The sequence below is a fragment of the Microtus oregoni genome, unplaced genomic scaffold (genome assembly GCF_018167655.1).
Source record: "Microtus oregoni isolate MIOR12 unplaced genomic scaffold, Mior012 000115F_ref0000277, whole genome shotgun sequence".
NCBI lineage: Eukaryota > Metazoa > Chordata > Mammalia > Rodentia > Cricetidae > Microtus > Microtus oregoni.
Window position 1 is genome coordinate 1,203,512 of NW_024544744.1, and position 18,549 is coordinate 1,222,060.

Consider the following 18,549-nt stretch of genomic DNA (forward strand, 5'->3'; position numbering starts at 1 on the left):
GATCATAAATGGTAGCATGTGAAAACCTAGAGTTAAGGAGAAATCAAAGTTCTATGGTGTAGCTATAGATCTTAAGACCTAAGCATGTGACAGAGATTGGGTTAACTGGGAATGTTATGGACTTCTCAGATCTTACAGTCCCCTTTCAGCGACACACCTCCTAATCCTTTCCAAGCAGTTCATCAACTGGGGACGAAGCGTGCACATATAAAAGCCTGTGGGGACCATTTTCATTCAGACCACCGTACTTACTTGAAGGCTAATGTTACTGGTTTTTCCATTTGATGTTCTTCTTGGAAAACTACTTTAAATAAGGCAGGAAAGAAACTCTGGAACAGGGTTTTGGCAGGGAAAGCCCTGCAGATCCCATGTCTGCAGGACATTGCGTGGTTATTTAAGGTAAGAGCTAATTGGAAGCTAAGGGGCTTATTGATATATTTCTAAATATTTCCTGTCATACGTCTATGAACTCAGGTTAGAAAAGTTAAAGAGGATCACAACATTGCCAGTTTGACCGAATTGCTAAAAAGAAGCTACTATAGATGATATAATCAAAAGCATATTCCTGTGTCAGAAAGCATTCAGCTGGTGGTGGCAGGCGCTGTAGGCAATATATTTTGAGATTAGAACATGAATTGCCATGCCTTGTCTTCCTAGAATAAGCTCTAGAGAAACAAATCTACACATGAAGGAACTGGGTTTTCTAGAATTTTATACTTAATTTTTTTTAACAGTTTCTGAATTTATAGTAGACCTTGTTTCCCAATCCAAATGTCCTGTTCATTACGTGCCAGAGACCCTCTCGGGAGCGATGACACCGTTGAGTGGGAGCTCCCGGCAGTCACGTCTGCTCAGTGGTATTAGCTGTCACGGTTCTCACTGTTGTTATGGGCACTGTTGTCATTGTCATCATCATTGTCTTCTTTCTGCTTCTCCTTCTCTTCATCCTCCTTCTCCTCCTCCTTCTCCTTTTGTGCAGCTAAACCTAGCTTCTCTTTATGAGGAGTGAGGACAGTGATTTGGAGGTCGGCAGGGTCATGTTCACGTGAAGGGGAATCTCCTTGGTGCCATGGGCCAGAGTTCTTTCTCCTTAGCTGCATCTGTGGTGGTTTCCTATCTGACCCTGACTGCTGTGCTTCCCTGCCTGGTCTTCCCAGCAGACTTAAGGGATTCTTGCTTCTATATGAGCCACCTCCAAGCCAGAGAATCATTCATTTTTAAAAGAAAATTTTAGAAGTTGAAAAATGGAAGAAAAGTTGAAGGAACATGGTGAAACTTGATTTGAATATATTTTCAAATAGAATGCTCCTTGTTAGGAGTAAGGAGTAACAAAGTCTTGTTTTTTTAAATGATGTGAGTTAAGTGTTCACAGGCAATGGAAGTAATTGAGTTTTCTAACTCGCCAGAGAAACATTTATTTTCTTTTTAAATCTTTGAAGTTAAAAAACTGAAGGAACATGGTGAAACTTGATTTAAATGTATTTTCAAGTAAAATGCTCCTTGTCAGGAGTCAGCAATAACAAAGCTTTGTTTCTTTAAATGATGTGAGTTAAGTGTTCAGAGACAATGGAAGTAATTGAGTTTTCTAACTAGTTATGATGATTCCAGTTCCCTTTAAATTAAATTTGAAATCACATTTAAACTAAGGATGCAAAAGCTAATTGTCTTGGCATTTTAAATCAAAACTGAAGTATTTTTAGCAGCAGCCTATTTCATAAATTCTTCTTCTAATTTCCATTGCATTGCTTCTTAGATAAGAGAATTTGTAAAACATCAGAAAACTACTGACGTTGTAGAAAGTCAACCCCCTTTTATTCATTAGTGGGGCCAAATTCAACATTGTGAGCACCTGGATTTGTGTGCGGGGACCTTTTCTAAATAGAGATATATCTCAATAAAACCTAGGTAAGAAACACACAAAGCTGCTTCTCCCTGTGGTTTCCAATGCCAAATTCACGCACCAGTTTGCAGAAACAGCTTTGCCTTGCTAACCTTTTCCTCTTTTTCTGTGATTTTATCTTTGTCATCATGGCTCTGGGTTCTAGTTTGCAAACTGCTGCAAGCAGATCTCATTTTACAAAGCTCAGACACGTCTCCATCCTGTACTGACGTGAATAATGTGGTTGCCTTGCAAAGACTTGGTACTTAGAGAAATAGTGGGCAACCATCAGAAAGGAAGGAAAGAATAGAACATTCTGTAGTAGGAGTTGGTTTCCTCCCAGCCACATAAAATATCAGTGTTTTGTCTTGGAGAGAAAACCTCATACAAAAGCTGCTAAGACCTGGCTCACCTTACAGATACTTTTCATGCTGATGCAGACATTCAAGCATCTTCTTCTTTGACCCAATGAGTTTTGCCTTTTGGTACCTGGAGAGATTTTTGAGCCCCTGCAAATTTGACAGTGCAGCTTCCTGATAACTATGGATGGCTTTTTAAAGTTTGAATAGCATTCAAGACATTTGAAACCTAAAAAGTATTTTTGCTACCATTGGTTTACATTACTGTTGATGTCCCTTATATTGTGTGTGTGTGGTGGGCTGGTGGGGTTGTACACTCTTGTGTGGATGTATGTGCTTGTGTGTTGTGGTGAGGTCAGAAGTCATCTTTGAGTGTTGGTCCTCTGGAGCCATTTATCTCAGACTTTTAGACAAAGACTTGAAGCTTACCAATTATGCCAGGCCAGCAAGCCTCAGGGATCCACCTGCTTCCCTCTCCCAGTGATAGATTACAGGCCCACACCGTTACATTTGACTTTTCACATGGGTCCTGGAGATCAAACATAGGGCCTTATGCTTGCGAGACAAGCACTTTACCAACTGAGCTATTGCTCCTGCAGCCCTGCCCCTTAGCATTTTAAAAGTTACTCAAATATTCCTCTCACTTACTGATTTGCATAAATGAGTGGCATGAGGAAAGCTGAATGCATACTTATTACCAACTCGTCCAGTGTCACTGCCTTCTGGATACAGACTTGCCTTCACCAATCTTTGCCGTGCCTGCCTGAGCTGCATCACCTGCCTTGATGAAGGCTCAGTGATACATGGGAGACGCTGAAAGGTACAGGAAGCATTGTTAATCTAGAATTTAACTGGGTGATCTCTAATCTCCTCTCGCTGTTTTCTCATCTGTAGTTTACAAACTGGGCACTAGGGATGTTTGTACGTTCCCTAAGGAGTGTCTCTCTAGCTTCCTGGAAGAAGACAGTCATTGCATTTGCTTAGATCACTCCCTACTGAAAGTATTGAGACATTTCAAAGTCTGGCTACAGCCCCTGCTAGGTAACAACAAAGGAAAGAGGCCAGTTTTAAAGCTTGGCTGATGTTTCCGTCAGCTCTGTGTGAGTACTCTGATAAACTGGGCACACACTTCCTACCAGGCCTGTTCCCAACTCTGGGCTTATGTATAATGCTCTTTAGGTGAAATGTTTTAGGGTTGCACAAATGGTTGTTACTCTGTGTCAAAGGAGAGGTGATTTCATAGAAAAGAATTATAAAGAGTATAAATGAAGGTGAACAGTTAGTTCCTAGATGAGAAATACGGAGGCATGGCACCTAAAAATGAAGTATGGGTGACAAAGCTAATGCCTTAATTGAAAGCAAAGATCATAGGTGACTGTCACTCTGTCCCTTTGTGTGAGGAGAGAATTAATGTTCTGCAAAGAATTGAAAACCTATTTTAAGAAGGTATACTTCATCTTAGAAAACATTTGAGGGTACCAATGGAATATTTTGAGGAAGTAATTATTGTCAGAGGCTGTTTATGAAAGTAAGTGGTAAATTTCCATTTAATGAAAAAGTTGGCCAGGTTCTAGAGAGATGGCTGAACAGCTAAGAAACTGGGTACTCTTCTACAGCACTTGGTTTCAGTTCCCAGGACCCACGCTGCTGCTCACAACCAGGAGATCTGACTCCCTGCCTGGCCTCTGTGGGCACCAGGTACATAAGTGGTGCATAGACATGAACACTGTGAGGGCAGCTGGGTTTTTGTCAGAAACACTGGACTTGAAGGAAGAGAGATGGTGTGCACATGGTGGATTTTGTAGATCGTACCAGATGTGAGAATTGCGGCAAGGGCATGTCAGGGACAGTAAACACATTCGAGAGAGAGGAACTGAGATGGTCTTTTAAGGATCTTAAAATCCCCGCACACTTCCTGCAGTTCATGCTATAAAAACAGTGTGTGGCGTGTTAAACCTCATGGCGCTGAACTGCTTCATTGCTTCCTGTTGCCACATGGATCTGGCGGGAGAGTCAGCCAAGACCCCATCCCTGCCTCACCACTGGCCGTCACGCGGAAACCGTGGCATGGCAGCCGGAAACTGCTAGGGCACCTTTGTATGGAAGTTCAGGATTGGAAGGGTTTGAGGGGAAAGGGGTATATATGGCATGGCACAAAGGGAGAAACTGGTGTTGACAGAGGGAGCCCAGAGTCGACTGTCATAGAACTAAGCCAGGCAGCTTTGAAGCCATCCTTGTGTTGATGTCTTTAACAGTCTTTAGTAGGAGCTGTCAACAGACAGCAATAACTTTTAATGAGGTCTTCAAAATAAAACCTTTATGGTGCTCATGTGTTAGGATTGCTATGAGCCGTTATTCTAACCCTGTGCTTTGTTCCCCTCTTATATTGTGATTTATTGTATTTAGGTTTTTGTTGACTAATTTCTTAGAGACTATGTTTTACATACTAGACTCTTTTCCTAGCACTTCTAATTTCAGTGACTTCTGTTTGCTACATCTAGCATGATTCAAGAGAAAGGTTTAATTTAGCCACAGGAAATTGAAAGCATAGGAATACAAGAGTGGGCAGGTGCAGAACTTTACCTGTGAAATTATATTGGCAAGTATGATTTGTGTGAGCACCTAAAGAACATAGCAGGAACACAGTAAAAACATAAAAGTCATGGGTCTGGATTATGTGGATAAAGGAGCAATTTAGGACATGGGGAAGAGTGGCCATCGGCAAAGCTGAGATTGCTCTTTTAGACAAGAGGCCTCATCATGATTCTGTTTTTGAAAGCGGAAGATCAGAATATCAATCCTGGTAGGATGGTCCTTAGAAGAGGCAGTCAGCCATTGCTAAGTCATAAAAAAATTGCTGCATTTTGCGATGACTCATGGATATTGTTAGTTCGATGTGTTTCTTGGTCTTTTGCAGTAGATTGCATCCACAGGGCCTTGTTCTTCACTGAGCTCCCTGATTCCTGTAGTTGCTCCCTTCTGGACTTCTTTGTTTGGCTTACCACCCATGCACGGGTCGTCATTTGTGCCCTAATTTTGTTTTTCAGATAGCAAGCTTTGTGAACAAGTCTGCCATAGACATCTCAATCCTGCAGAGGTCCTTGGCCATTTTGGAGTCAATGGTTCTCAACAGCCATGATCTCTACCAGAAGGTAGCCCAGGAGATCACCATCGGCCAACTCATTCCTCATCTTCAGGGGTAAGCACACTAGGCACTCTTGTGCCGTGTTTCTGGAGGACAATCACTCGGATGGCTTGATAAACACTGTGTGTTGGTTTAGTTACACGCACAAAAAGCTTTGGTTTGGTACCAAACCAGGTGCTCCTCTTCTCTGTCATCACACTGCAATGGCACAGTGACTCTGTGCTCCACATCTGCAGTCCCCAGTGCCTAGACTGTAGGACACACTCGGCTCTGGTGAATTTTGAGAGACATCAATTGAGTTGTCCTTCTTAGAAGACGTACTAGGATCGTTTCTTGTTTAGGGTCTCAACAGTCTGCCCTACCTATAGAATATTTTCTGTTGCAAAGGGACTATTTTTATGATTACCTTGGCATTTTAAGTAGGATTTTCTTTTAGATTTAATTTTTAAAATACGTTCTTTGAGAATTTCATACAATGTGTTTGGATTATATTCATTCTCCTCCCCCAGCTCCTCTCAGGTCTTCTCCACTTGCTATCCATCCCACTTCATCTTCTGTCTCTCCGAGTCTAGATCTGCTTTCCTCTTCCCTTCATGGTCCGTCTCTACTTTCCTGGCTTCTGTAGTTACTCCAGATTAATATGTGTTGAAACCTAATGATTTGGAGCTAGGATCCATATATGAGAAAGCACAAGAGGCGTTTGTCCTTTTGAGTCTGGGTTACCGTTACTAGGGATATTTAAAGGGAGACTTCTTTCACCATTAAAATGATGAATGAGTAAAACACATGCATTTTATTGCTTAAAAGACTAATTAGGGTGTGGAAGTTAGACAATTACCCTCAAGTCCTGCAATCTTTGGGGCTTTCCGCATTTTTCTACTTTTTGGTAAACTAGAAGGGTGCCTCTAAAGAGAACCCTGAGGGGTACTCTGTTGTGTCATGTGGCTTGTTATATTTAAATACTGGTTGCTTCTGGTGCAAAAAAACATTGTGAGCTAACTCACACAAGAAGGGAGTTAGGAGGTCATGAAGATGCCTTGTAGAGACCGGAAATGATTTAAGGAGATGTGTTTTAGGAAATACTTCACTTGGCATCAAGGGGACCTGGCTCCCAAGGACTCTCACCTCTGTTATCTCCGAGGTTCTATCATATTTGCTTATTCTTAAGAATTAACCTAACCGGACCATGGGGGATGGTGATCCAAGAGTAATGTAAGGGTCAGTCCAGCAGTTCTCTACACACTGAAGATGCTGACGTACGTTTATAGCATAACCCACAAAAGTACAGTAGATGTTAATTTATTTGAAAGTTGGGGACGAGCAGAATTTCAACTTAAGTCAGAGAAGCTGTGGACTGGCCCCTGTGACTCAGCTCACTCCCCAGGACAGTTCTGTATGCATTCTCCCTGAAAATAACACTGGTTCGCTGTCTCTGAATGTGAACATTGTTGACTTCCCTGTTCGAAATTTTATTTCTGAAACTCAGGGCCACAAATGTTCATTTGCAGTGCAGTTCACTACAAAAAAAGGAGCCTGTTGTTCACCACGTGCTGTGCTAAGCATGAAGGTGCAGTTTCTAATTTTGTCTTCTGTACAGCAACCCTAGGAAACAGCATCTTCCCTAAGTGCAGCTCTGAAGCTCGTGGTTTCTGCCTTGAGCCCTTATTTCCTGCTGCCACTTGGCTTCCCCCAGATCTTTGCTTCCTTTGGAATTTCTGCTCTCTTTCCAGTGAAAAGCAAACTTTTACAACAAAAATGCCAACACTTGGAGCTGGAGAGATGGCTCAGCGGTTAAGAGCACTGACTGCTCCTCCTGAGGACCTGGGTTCAAATCCCAGTGCCCACATGGCAGCTCATAACTGTCTAAAAATCTAGTTCCAGGGGATCTGACACCTTCACACCAATGCACATAAAATAAAGCTAAATAAACCATAAAAATTTTTTTTAAAAAAGCCAACACTTATTGCTATTACAAGGATTCTGTTTGCTAACGACTTTATAGGATATGTAACATTGCCATGGGAACAAAACTGTTTCCTTTTAGATAAGCCCAGGAATGTTGAGACATCTACAGCTGCTCCCTCACGTGTATCAGACATTGAACAGAAAATTACACACACACACACACACACACACACAACACCCCTTACGTTATCTCGTACTTGATAAAGAAAGCAGAGTCAGGCAACTAGCCTCATGAACTGGTCTCCTTTGATCACCTAGTAGAATAGTAGCTGAGCTTCTGCTCTGTCCAGCCCAGGCATGCTGGGAATGCATTGCCAGTGCTGCCCACATTTTCTAGGCGCCACCTTTCTCATTGGTGAAGGACTGCAGTGTTTGTGTGATACTTTGCCTTCCTATGGGCTGACTCAGGGCTAGCCTCTTCTCATTTCCTGTGTTGTTTGGGTTGTTCCAGGACAGATCAAGAAATCCAGACTTACACTATTGCTGTAATCAACGCGCTTTTCCTGAAGGCCCCTGACGAGAGGAGGCAGGTGAGTGAAAGTTCTCTAGTCCCCAGGCTGTGATGAGGATTGGGGCTGGGAACTCTCCTCAAAGACATGATTTCTTCTTCCCCTCTGTAAGCTGTCTAAAGGTGGGCGCTATAGAGCAGCCATGCTATGCAGGTTGGACACGGGAGGAGAAAGTAGTTGAAGATGCAAAAATGCTTGGCTGGGGAGGAACACTAGGAGTGTGGCAGCGAGAAAGTCTTTTCCTGTGAAGTGTGATCTGGGGTACAAGCTGGGAGCATGAAGACGGAGAAGCAGTGTGATCCAGGGTACAGGCTGGGAAAATGAAGATGGAGAAGCAGTGTGATCCGGGGCATAGGCGGGGAGCATGAAGAAGCAGAAGCATTGCTGCTGTGGTAGAGTCAGATGTGGAAGCCCCTGGAATCTGTCATTATCATTGGATGGTCACTGGGATCCCCATTTGCTTGTGGGTGCTTTACTTGGCCCAAGTCATGGGTAGAGAAGCAGGTGAGAATGAGAAGGGACTCCTAGATTGCTCACTGGCTGAGATCACCACTTTCAAATGTCAGGGAACTCTGCTTGGTGATGTGCTTCTCCGGGTTTGTGAATGTGGCTGGGAGACCATTAAAAGGAGAAACACTTCAACTATCAACTATACCCATATTAAACTAATCATTTGATGCTTTCCTTGGTCTATAGTTTTTGTTATTTAAATGAAGAAAGGACCATTGCCGAGGCAGATTTGGGGAAAGTGGCATTTTGCCGTCTTGGATTCTAGCTCAGACTTCAGAGCGCTTTTCTGTTTAGCGGTCTATGTGGCATCTGTTGTCTTGACCAACATTCTCTTCTTTGAAAGCCTGGGTGGAAGGGTGCCTCTTCCTATCTCTAGAAAGGCCGTCAAGAGTTCCACAGCACTGCCAAGACCTTGTTTCAGGAAGATAGAAAGGCAACGTGCTCCTGAATTTATTTTATTTTTTTGTTTCCTAGGGTTTTAAACTAGCCTGTAAATGTGATAGATTTCTGACTTAACTTGAAGGTGAACTTGGCAGGTTGGAGTGGAGTTGTGGGTGGGGTGCACTTTTGGTTGCTGAACTCAGGATAAGTCCCAGGCAGCCTGGGAAGAAGGTATATCACCGACCGTGCATTAGAGGAACATTGTCCCTTCGCCATACAATCAAAGACTTCTGACAAAACCACATGGTTCCTGAGTTACAAACTTGCATTCCGGTCTGAACTCTTACAAGTTCATGGAAATTTTAGACCAGGGTAAACAAATGTGAAAGTGTATGACTGCCCAAGGCCTATCTCTGTTTTTTTTTCTTGGATCTTTGGAGTTGGACTTGAGTAAAATGCATCTACCTTATGTTTTTTTGTATCCTATACTGAACACCATTGTTGCCTTATTGAATTGAATTCTCTGATCTTGGGCAAATAAGAAATCAGATATCAATCTGTTCTGATTTCAGGTCATTGATAATAATGGAAATAAAAACAAATAATGGAAATATGATGGAAATAAAAACAAATTAGGTATGGATTATGTGAATCATTTTTTGAAATTATTCAAATGGGAATCACACACATTTTTACCAAACATTGTTATGGTAGTAACAAACCATCACAAAATATAAATTAATAACCTTAAGTCATTTAATAAACCAATCAATGTAACGGTACAATCCAGCAGAAATCTGCAGACTATTATACGACTAGCTAATATTTGAAATAAATTAGTAATAAGGTCTTTACTTTCTATGCAAAGTTAATGTTGACTCTATAAGTCACTGAATTTAAGACTTGCTCATCAGAACAGGGGAAGTAGGGCTTTTAAATGTAAAATAATACCTGAGTGAGTTAGGAGAGCAAACCTAGAAGATCAAGACGCAAGTTCATGATGACCTTACTTTTGGATGCTCAGTGGAGGCTTGTAAAATGGTAATTACCCTAACTGCTTACCTGGGTTGCCGTGGATTGTATCTACAGCTGAGGGTGAACACCTTTATCTGAACTTGACCTTAGATGCACAATAGCATTTGAGCTGGTCTAAATTGATATTGGTGGTGTTTCTAGTATCATTTTTCACATTAAGGGAAAAGCATGTTATTTCCATTTTACAAACAAGGAAACTGAGGCTTCAAGGGAGGAAGGACCCTGACCAGTGACCGGTGGTCACCACCGTGGTGAGAGCCAGAGCTGGGAGCCCCGCCTCCTACTCGCTTTTAACAGCGACGAAACGGGAGTCTCCCACAGTAGAGTCTTCCCAGACATCACGAGGAAATAAGGTCTGCTTTCTCATTCCAATTAAACTATTAGCTAAGTGTTTGTGCTTTCAATTTTTACAGAATACTCCCTTTAAAAAATCGATGATTAAGCCTAGGGCATTGGATCAATTCTGCTACAGTCAACATCTTTGCCTTTGATGCCTCTTTCCTGCTTGGGGGCCAGACATGGTCAGAGCACTCCATTATCAGAATTTTTTTTTTATTTTCTAAATGTATGCAATGAATTTGGAATAACTAAGCTTTGGTGTCTTCCTTGGGGTAGTGGTTGTGCTGTCCCTCCCCTTGGGGAATCCTTTCTTTTCTTTTTCCTTCCTTCTTTCCTTTTTTTTTTTTTTGTTGATTTTTTTGAGACAGCGTTTCTCTGTGTAACAGTCCTGACTGTCCTTGAACTCACTGAGATCTGCCTGCTTCTGCCTCCTCAATGCTGGGATTGAACACACGTGCCACCACCGCCCATGGCAGCTCTTTTTGCTGCACAGATGAAGGGATTGAACACACGTGCCACCACCGCCCCTGGCAGCTCTTTTTGCTGCACAGATGAAGGGATTGAACACACGTGCCACCACCGCCCATGGCAGCTCTTTTTGCTGCACAGATGAAGGGATTGAACACACGTGCCACCACCGCCCCTGGCAGCTCTTTTTGCTGCACAGATGAAGGGATTGAACACACGTGCCACCACCGCCCCTGGCAGCTCTTTTTGCTGCACAGATGAAGGGATTGAACACGCGTGCCACCACCGCCCCTGGCAGCTCTTTTTGCTGCACAGATGAAGGGATTGAACACACGTGCCACCACCGCCCCTGGCAGCTCTTTTTGCTGCACAGATGAAGGGATTGAACACACGTGCCACCACCGCCCCTGGCAGCTCTTTTTGCTGCACAGATGAAGGGATTGAACACACGTGCCACCACCGCCCCTGGCAGCTCTTTTTGCTGCACAGATGAAGGGATTGAACACACGTGCCACCACCGCCCCTGGCAGCTCTTTTTGCTGCACAGATGAAGGGATTGAACACACGTGCCACCACCGCCCCTGGCAGCTCTTTTTGCTGCACAGATGAAGGGGATTGGTGCTTTGGTTTTGTCAGGGAAGGCGTGACTGCCTGATGGGCAAGGGGATCTTTTTCTTTGCTTGCTGTTTTAATGGAAGACGTGTTGAGAAGATGTTTTCCAAATTTTTCTACAAATACATAATGGTTTTATAAGAATTATTTGAAAATGTCTTTTATGTAACACATTCAGAAAAGACAAATTCAAACTGCAGAAGACTGAAAGGTCCCAGGGTGGCCCCCTGCAGCTCTCACTGCTCAGACCCATTCCTGGCACTACCACCTCTTTATTCTTCGTTTATTTCTTCCACTTGTGTGTTTTTCCCACCAAAGTTAGCCATTTCTATTTACAAAACTACTTTTAAAACCAACAAAGACATGTGTGTAGGGATAAGTCCCGCCCCTTAAGGGGCGTGTTCGCCTCGGGCTAATGTCTGCCTATAAATTTGGCGAGCAAGCTCGGAGCTCTCACTTCTGCTTTCCTAGGATATGTATCTAAGAAAATGAGAGGATAGGTGGGAGGAGAAAACAGGACAGAACACTGGGAGGAAGAGGAAGTGAAGTCAGAGACTCGACCGCTTTCCTCTCGGGAGCAGACGCCTCAGAGAGAGTCGCCATGCCCCGCTCCCGGGATGAAGCTCCAACCCAGGATGGACTAGGAAAGCAGAAGCGAGAGCTCGGAGCTTGCTCGCCAAATTTATAGGCAGACATTAGCCCGAGGCGAACACGCCCCTTAAGGGGCGGGACTTATCCCTACACATGTGTGGCCGATTCCCATGTCAGTATACCTATATATTTCGGTATGTATGCTTGTATCACTTAAGGCTTTAATATGGTCCCTGCAAGCTCTCATCATTATTCAAACAGTTCACTAATATTAGACATATATCCATGAGGAGAACAAGGATACTTTTGTTTCCTCTCTGATCTAGCTCCTATTCTTAAAGAGAATTGTATAAAATACTTTTGATCTTCGATCAAACCTTTTTTTTTTTTTGGTCTGTTCTGTGTTAGACATCAACCCTTGGGTTTGGAATACAAAGAATGAGGTGTCCTCTGCATCCTTGAGGTGCCCCAATTAGAAGAATTGTGAAAACAAATATGCAAATGATGAAACTGTCTTTATTTCTTCTAACTCACTTTTAAATTGTGGGAAACAATGAGCTAGCTACATTTTTTTCCCCCATTTTTGTTGGTCTGATCATTGAATGGCACTTTGATTTTATAAATAATTTTACGAAGTTTTAGAAAAAAATTAAAAGAGCTGTGGGATCCTTTGATTCTTCTATTTGTTATCTGGACCAAGAGAAGGAATATGATATAGAAGAAGCCAGTGGGCCCTGTGTTTACGTGGAAAGAGAATACTGCTTTCTCCAGCATGGAGGGTGGGTCTTCTGGGTTGCCACTCAGATTGTTTCTGGAGGTATACATGGTCCTCGTTTGGGTTTTAAGAACACAGAAGAGGACCTCGGACTGGATCTAGACTTTGAGGCCACCTAGTCCCTTAGTCTGTCCAGTGCTGAGGGCCGGCAGGGCCTGACACCCTAGCTGCCCCCTTCTAACGGAGCGCGCTCTGAACTTCCATCCCCTCTTCTCTCCTGCTTGCGTTCCTCTCTGTGGTGGTGCTGGTGCTGTTAGGTTGATGTAGAGAGCAATGTTGACATCCTTGATTGTCCTCTGACTGTAAGTCATCACGTTTCCTTTGTCAACCTAGATAAATGGACCCTGCTCTCCCGTTCTGCTCCTGCCCTCCTTGCCTGTATGACCCCTGTTAGCTTCTCTCCCCATGCTCTTGATTCTCCCAGCTTTCTGCAAATTTAATTTAATCTTGGTAGAATTTATAGTTTTGCTTTGTAGTGGTAGTTTGGTGCCTTTCTTCTTAGGGAGAATTGCAATGCCAACAATACTCCCCAACAACCACAAAAAGGAATATTTGGGTGTCTTCCTGAATATAAGCAGTATTTTCATATTCTCTGGAAGTTTCAAGGCTGGTTTTTACTAATTTTCCCTGAGTTCTTGCTGGCCAGTATTCCTAAAGATAATCTTTGAATCAGGCCTTTTCCAGATTACGTCTTGTGTCTATGATAAACACCAGGACCAAAAGCATCTTGGGGAAGAAGGGATTTATTTCAGCTTACAAGTCACAGTGAGGGAGGCCAGGGTAGGAACTCCAGCAGGAACCATGTGGGCGTTCTTCTTGCTGGTGTGCCCTTGATCAGCAAGCTTACGCATCCAGCCCCAACTCCCTGGGGATAGCTCTAGCCACGTAGTTAGCAATCAAGAAAATGCCCAACAGACATGCCCGCAGGTAAATCTGGTCCAACCACTTACTCAGTTAAAGTTCTGGTTTTCTAGGTGTGTCAGGATGAAAACCAGGATTAGCCTTTACAAGTCCAAATCCTCGGAACCAGTGCAATGGAATCCCCCGAATGCTAAGTGCAAAGTAGAGAAGCTAGGCTGAGCCAGCCGAGTGCCTCTGTCTAGTTGTTAGTCCATCCATAATTCAGACCCAGTTCCCTAGCATAGCTTCCTCCAAGTCTAGGGTCTGGGGTCCTCATTCTCATTTAGCACAAATTACGATGAACTGGCTTTTGGCATACAACATTTGACTTTTACTTTCCATTTTTTTGGTTGGTCTGCTTATTTATTCTTCTCTAAGTAAATTTACGAATTTAAAATGTAGTGATAGGAACTGTGGGAGACAGAGACAGCCTCATGGGGGCAAACCATTTCTCCATTTCTGTCCTTTGGAGTGTTTGAGTTTTTTATTTTTATTTTTATTTTTTTTTATTTTTATTTTTATTTTTTTTTTTATTTTTCAAGACAGGGTTTCTCCTTAGCTTTTGGTTCCTGTCCTGGAACTAGCTCTTGTAGACCAGGCTGGCCTCGAACTCACAGAGATCCGCCTGCCTCTGCCTCCCGAGTGCTGGGATTAAAGGCGTGCGCCACCACCGCCCGGCAGTGTTTGAGTTTTTAATTCTTTTCTAGAAAAAAAAAAAAAAAACAGAAATTCAAAAAAAAAATCTTACTTTTCTTTTGGACCTGGATTTTATAATCCAAGTGGAATGTACAAAAAATTGATTTAAATGGATTATTTCCTAAGAAATACTGCTGATATACAGTGAAGAAGCACGCCCCAGGATGAGGTCATTCCTGCCGTATTGAAGGGAGCCTTTCTAACCGAAGCATTCTGTGGCCGTGTTTTTCTTTCACAGGAGATGGCTAATATCTTGGCTCAGAAGCAGCTGCGCTACATCATTTTAACAGTGAGTACCTATGTGTGCCAAAGTCACTGTGCAGGGGAGAGATGACCTGGCGTTTGTGGGTTGTTCTGGGATTTGCCACTGGAGTTCATCAATAGGGCCAGGCCGGGAGAGGGAGAGTGTTTTAGAACTGCCACAGACAGTGCCCTACTGCAGCAGCTGCTTTTGTTGCTGGAGGGCAGAGTCATCCTGCTGGAGGAAGTCAAGCAGAACAGAACCAGGCATCAGCTTGACTGCTGGTCCCTGGGCTTAGTTTTGCAGAAAAAGGAAATCAGGAACGCCTCGGCTCAACCAATCCACCAGTATGAGCTTGTTCTGGTTTTGATGAGGAAGCTAGTTGGAAGGATGGGAGGTCCTGAGAGAAGATCCTTAAACTTCAGCAGAAAAGAAGCCCACATTGTTAACCTTGTAAATGTTTAGAGATGAACCAAACAGAGAGGGTTCTTTATTACCTCCTTACTGGTTATTGGGAGGAAGCAAGTTTAATGTTTATCAAACTACCAAACAGCAACAACCCAATCTGATGTTGTAACTCTGGAGTTCTGCAAGCTTACACACACACACACACACTCAAACACACACGTGTGTTTTGCCATTGTTCAGGTACATTGTTGCGGTATGGAGAAGAAAACAGATTAAAAGGCCACTACCACCATATAAAACTGGTGACAAAATTCACTGAAGGAGTGGCATGTCCTACAAAAAGGGATGTGGGAGCCACACAAGAAGGAGGACCCAGGGTACAAGACAGACACAGGAAAATGTGGGCCAGAGCCTGTACCATGATTTCCTAGGGAAGAGATGCTTCAAGGAACACATTCCAGCAAAGTGGCTATTCAGGTTCAGGATTGACTAGCTTGGTGGTTGCAGTGGGCTGTAGAGTTCATGGGTTGTGTCTAGTCCAACGGTACCAGACTCTGGGTGTTCAGGACACTAGAGGGTAGCCTTAGCCATCTTCGTTTGCACATCAAAATTTTCTTCCTGCGGCATGGGGTTTGGGTTCTGGGTAAGGAAGAAGTCACGTGTCAGAACTTCAGAATCACAACAAGAGTTAACTTTGTGTTCTAAAGCCTTTCTCTACTAATTCTTAAAAATCTGATTTGTCAACCACGTCTCTAGCATGTCATCCGAGCACAGCGGGCCATCAACAATGAGATGGCACACCAGTTGTATGTGCTCCAAGTGCTGACCTTTAACCTTCTGGAAGACAGGATGATGACCAAGATGGACCCCCAGGACCAGGTGAGTGGGGGCTCCCCACAAGTGAAAGCAACGACAGAGAGACAGTGTCATCAAATACCCCTCCTTGAGCTACTCTGAAATCAGAAGTTTGATGGATTTTATAATCGTTTTATTGCCATTATAGGACATGGGTATGTGACTTTAAAGTCTGGGTGAACCTAGGATCAGCACATAAAATGAACGGGTTCTTCCCTGAGGCCCTGTGCACATATGTGTTTTCGTTTCTGGCCAAGAGCTTGAGGGTAAAGCCCTGGGCTCTTGACCATAATACATTGAATGGAGTCAAGTTCCCAGGTGACTGAGAGGGCATGGAAAGCCATGTGTGGCATCGCTTCTACAAGCGGGGAGCAATTTCCATCCTCTAGTAACTGAGACCCTGGGCAGAGAGAAAGACCTCTTCCTTTCCCTCGGCAACTTCTCATTTCTAGGCTGACATTTTTGTTGGCTAGCTGTTTGCTCTAACTCCCTGCTACCTCTCTCACTGCATATAGAACATTCTGTTTCCATCCCAAAGGCTTTGAGGCAGCTTCCCTGACTGAGGGTAGAGTGAGAGGAAACAGCTGGAAACCCTGCCTCGCAAGCCCCCGCCATACACATTTTCAGCTCACAGAGCCCTGCAGCTTTGCAGAGGAAAACATTCATTATTGGCACGTGAGGGCCTGATCTGTTGCAGATGTGGAGCCGCACGTGTTGAGTGTGTGGCTGCTGCAGCCCTTCATCCGTGGGGAGAGGCTGTGTGATGAAGAGTGATGGGGAGGCTTAGAGAGGCCAACGGTCGTGCCCCAAGTTTTTTGTCAGGCCAAGCATGATAATCCCAGGGAGATAAGACAGTTATCTTGCTGCTTGGACCGAGGGGGACCAGTGCATCTTAGTGTGGAGGGAGGGACCAGTGCATCTTAGTGTGGAGGGAGGGACCAGTGCATCTTAGTGTGGAGGGAGGGGTCAGTGCATCTTAGTGTGGAGGGAGGGACCAGTGCATCTTAGTGTGGAGGGAGGGACCAGTGCATCTTAGTGTGGAGGGAGGGACCAGTGCATCTTAGTGTGGAGGGAGGGACCAGTGCATCTTAGTGTGGAGGGAGGGACCAGTGCATCTTAGTGTGGAGGGAGGGACCAGTGCATCTTAGTGTGGAAAGAGGGGTCAGTGCATCTTAGTATGGAGGGAGGGGTCAGTGCATCTTCATATGGAGGGAGGGACCAGTGCATCTTAGTGTGGAGGGAGGGGGACCAGTGCATCTTCATATGGAGGGAGAGACCAGTGCATCTTAGTGTGGAGGGAGGGGTCAGTGCATCTTAGTATGGAGGGAGGGGTCAGTGCATCTTCATATGGAGGGAGGGACCAGTGCATCTTAGTGTGGAGGGAGGGGTCAGTGCATATTAGCGTGGAGGGAGGGGTCAGTGTATCTTAGTGTGGAGGGAGGGACCAGTGCATCTTAGTGTGGAGGGAGGGGTCTGTGTATCTTAATGTGGAGGGAGGGGTCAGTGCATCTTAGTGTGGAGGGAGGGGTCAGTGCATCTTAGTATGGAGGGAGGGGTCAGTGCATCTTAATGTGGAGGGAGGGGTCAGTGCATCTTAGTGTGGAGGGAGGGACCAGTGCATCTTAGTATGGAAGGAGGGGTCTGTGTATCTTAGTGTGGAGCGGCACTCTTTGGAAACTCTTCCTCCTGTTTATTGATTTATCATCTTATCCAGTAACTGCATTCACATTCCTGTAAATCTTGCTGCGGTCATCTCCAGCCCTCTTTTTTTGTTGCCAAACTGAATTTCTGTACCCATGAAACCATATTTGCTCTCCTCCCATTGCTCCCCGCCCTTCTGGCTCCCTCTAAATCGCTGTTCTGCCTCCTGTCCCTTTTAATTTGACTACTTTAGGAAGACCCAATAAGTAAAAAAATATTTGTCACTTTGTACCTAGACTATTCTACACTGTTTTTATTATTATTTTTCATTCCTTAGATACAGTATAATTGCATTGTTTCTGCATCCCATTCCTTCCTTCAGTCCCTCCTATGTACCTACTTCCCTTGCTCTCAAATTCATGGCCTCTTTTTCTTTAGTTCTTTTTATGTGTGTGTGTGTGTATTCTGAAGTACATAAATACAACCTTGTCCATCCATATAACGTGACTTGTGTGTGTGTGATCTGTGTGTGCTGACCATCGGGTACTGGATGACCAGTTGGTGTGCTCTTCCCTGGGGAAGACTGCTTCCCCCACACTTAGTATCCCTTAGTTCCCTGTAGTTGTCTGCACAGGGGAGAGGCTTGGGAGCTTCCCCTCCACGTCAGCACCGTCTCTTGGCATTGTCCTTGTTCGTTCAGGTTTTCTTTTGGCAGCCATGTTGGTGAGACTTCATTGTTGTACCTTCCCTGATATTTCTAGAAGACACAGTCCTACAGCATACTTGCAAGGTTGTTTTATATGGTAATGTATTAGAATTCGCTCCTGTCTGAGGCTGAGCGATACCCCACGTATGTCTGTAACCAGACCCACCCTTGGAAGTCCACGTGGCATTGTTTCTGTCTTTGGGCTCTTCCTTTATTTTTACGGTGTGGTAGTTTCCATGAGTCAGGCCTTGGTGGGGTGAGAGATCCATCAAAGCTCAAATGCTGCTCACCAGCCTTGTGTGCCTCTTACTTTGCTTCAGACAGAACATTGCTCACAGATTCTCCAACCTAGCCTCCTCCCATCACGGCCCTTGCGTTGTTTGGGCTTTTACATAGGATTACCCTGGCTAATTGTTATCAGAACTGTAAGGAACTTGGTTGAAGGACAGCTGTAGATCAGTGCCAAGCCCACGCAGCGCAGAGAGCCTTCTCTCACTTAGGACATGGGTCGTCTCTTTTCAGCTTCGCCTAGGT

General features: G+C 44.2%; 1 protein-coding gene across 4 annotated transcripts in view; it reads left to right on the forward strand.

The window, feature by feature from the left end:
• Elmo1 (engulfment and cell motility 1) overlaps window positions 1-18,549 on the forward strand; it is a 535,377-nt gene that overhangs the window by 188,935 nt on the left and 327,893 nt on the right. For 3 of the 4 annotated variants that reach the window (XM_041645693.1, XM_041645694.1, XM_041645695.1), the window contains exons 9-13: window positions 5,286-5,437; window positions 7,800-7,878; window positions 12,826-12,870; window positions 14,403-14,453; window positions 15,570-15,692. In XM_041645693.1, coding sequence (XP_041501627.1) covers window positions 5,286-5,437; window positions 7,800-7,878; window positions 12,826-12,870; window positions 14,403-14,453; window positions 15,570-15,692 — 450 coding nt within the window. The remainder of the gene's footprint in view (window positions 1-5,285; window positions 5,438-7,799; window positions 7,879-12,825; window positions 12,871-14,402; window positions 14,454-15,569; window positions 15,693-18,549) is intronic. The other variant, XM_041645696.1, reaches the window with a different exon arrangement.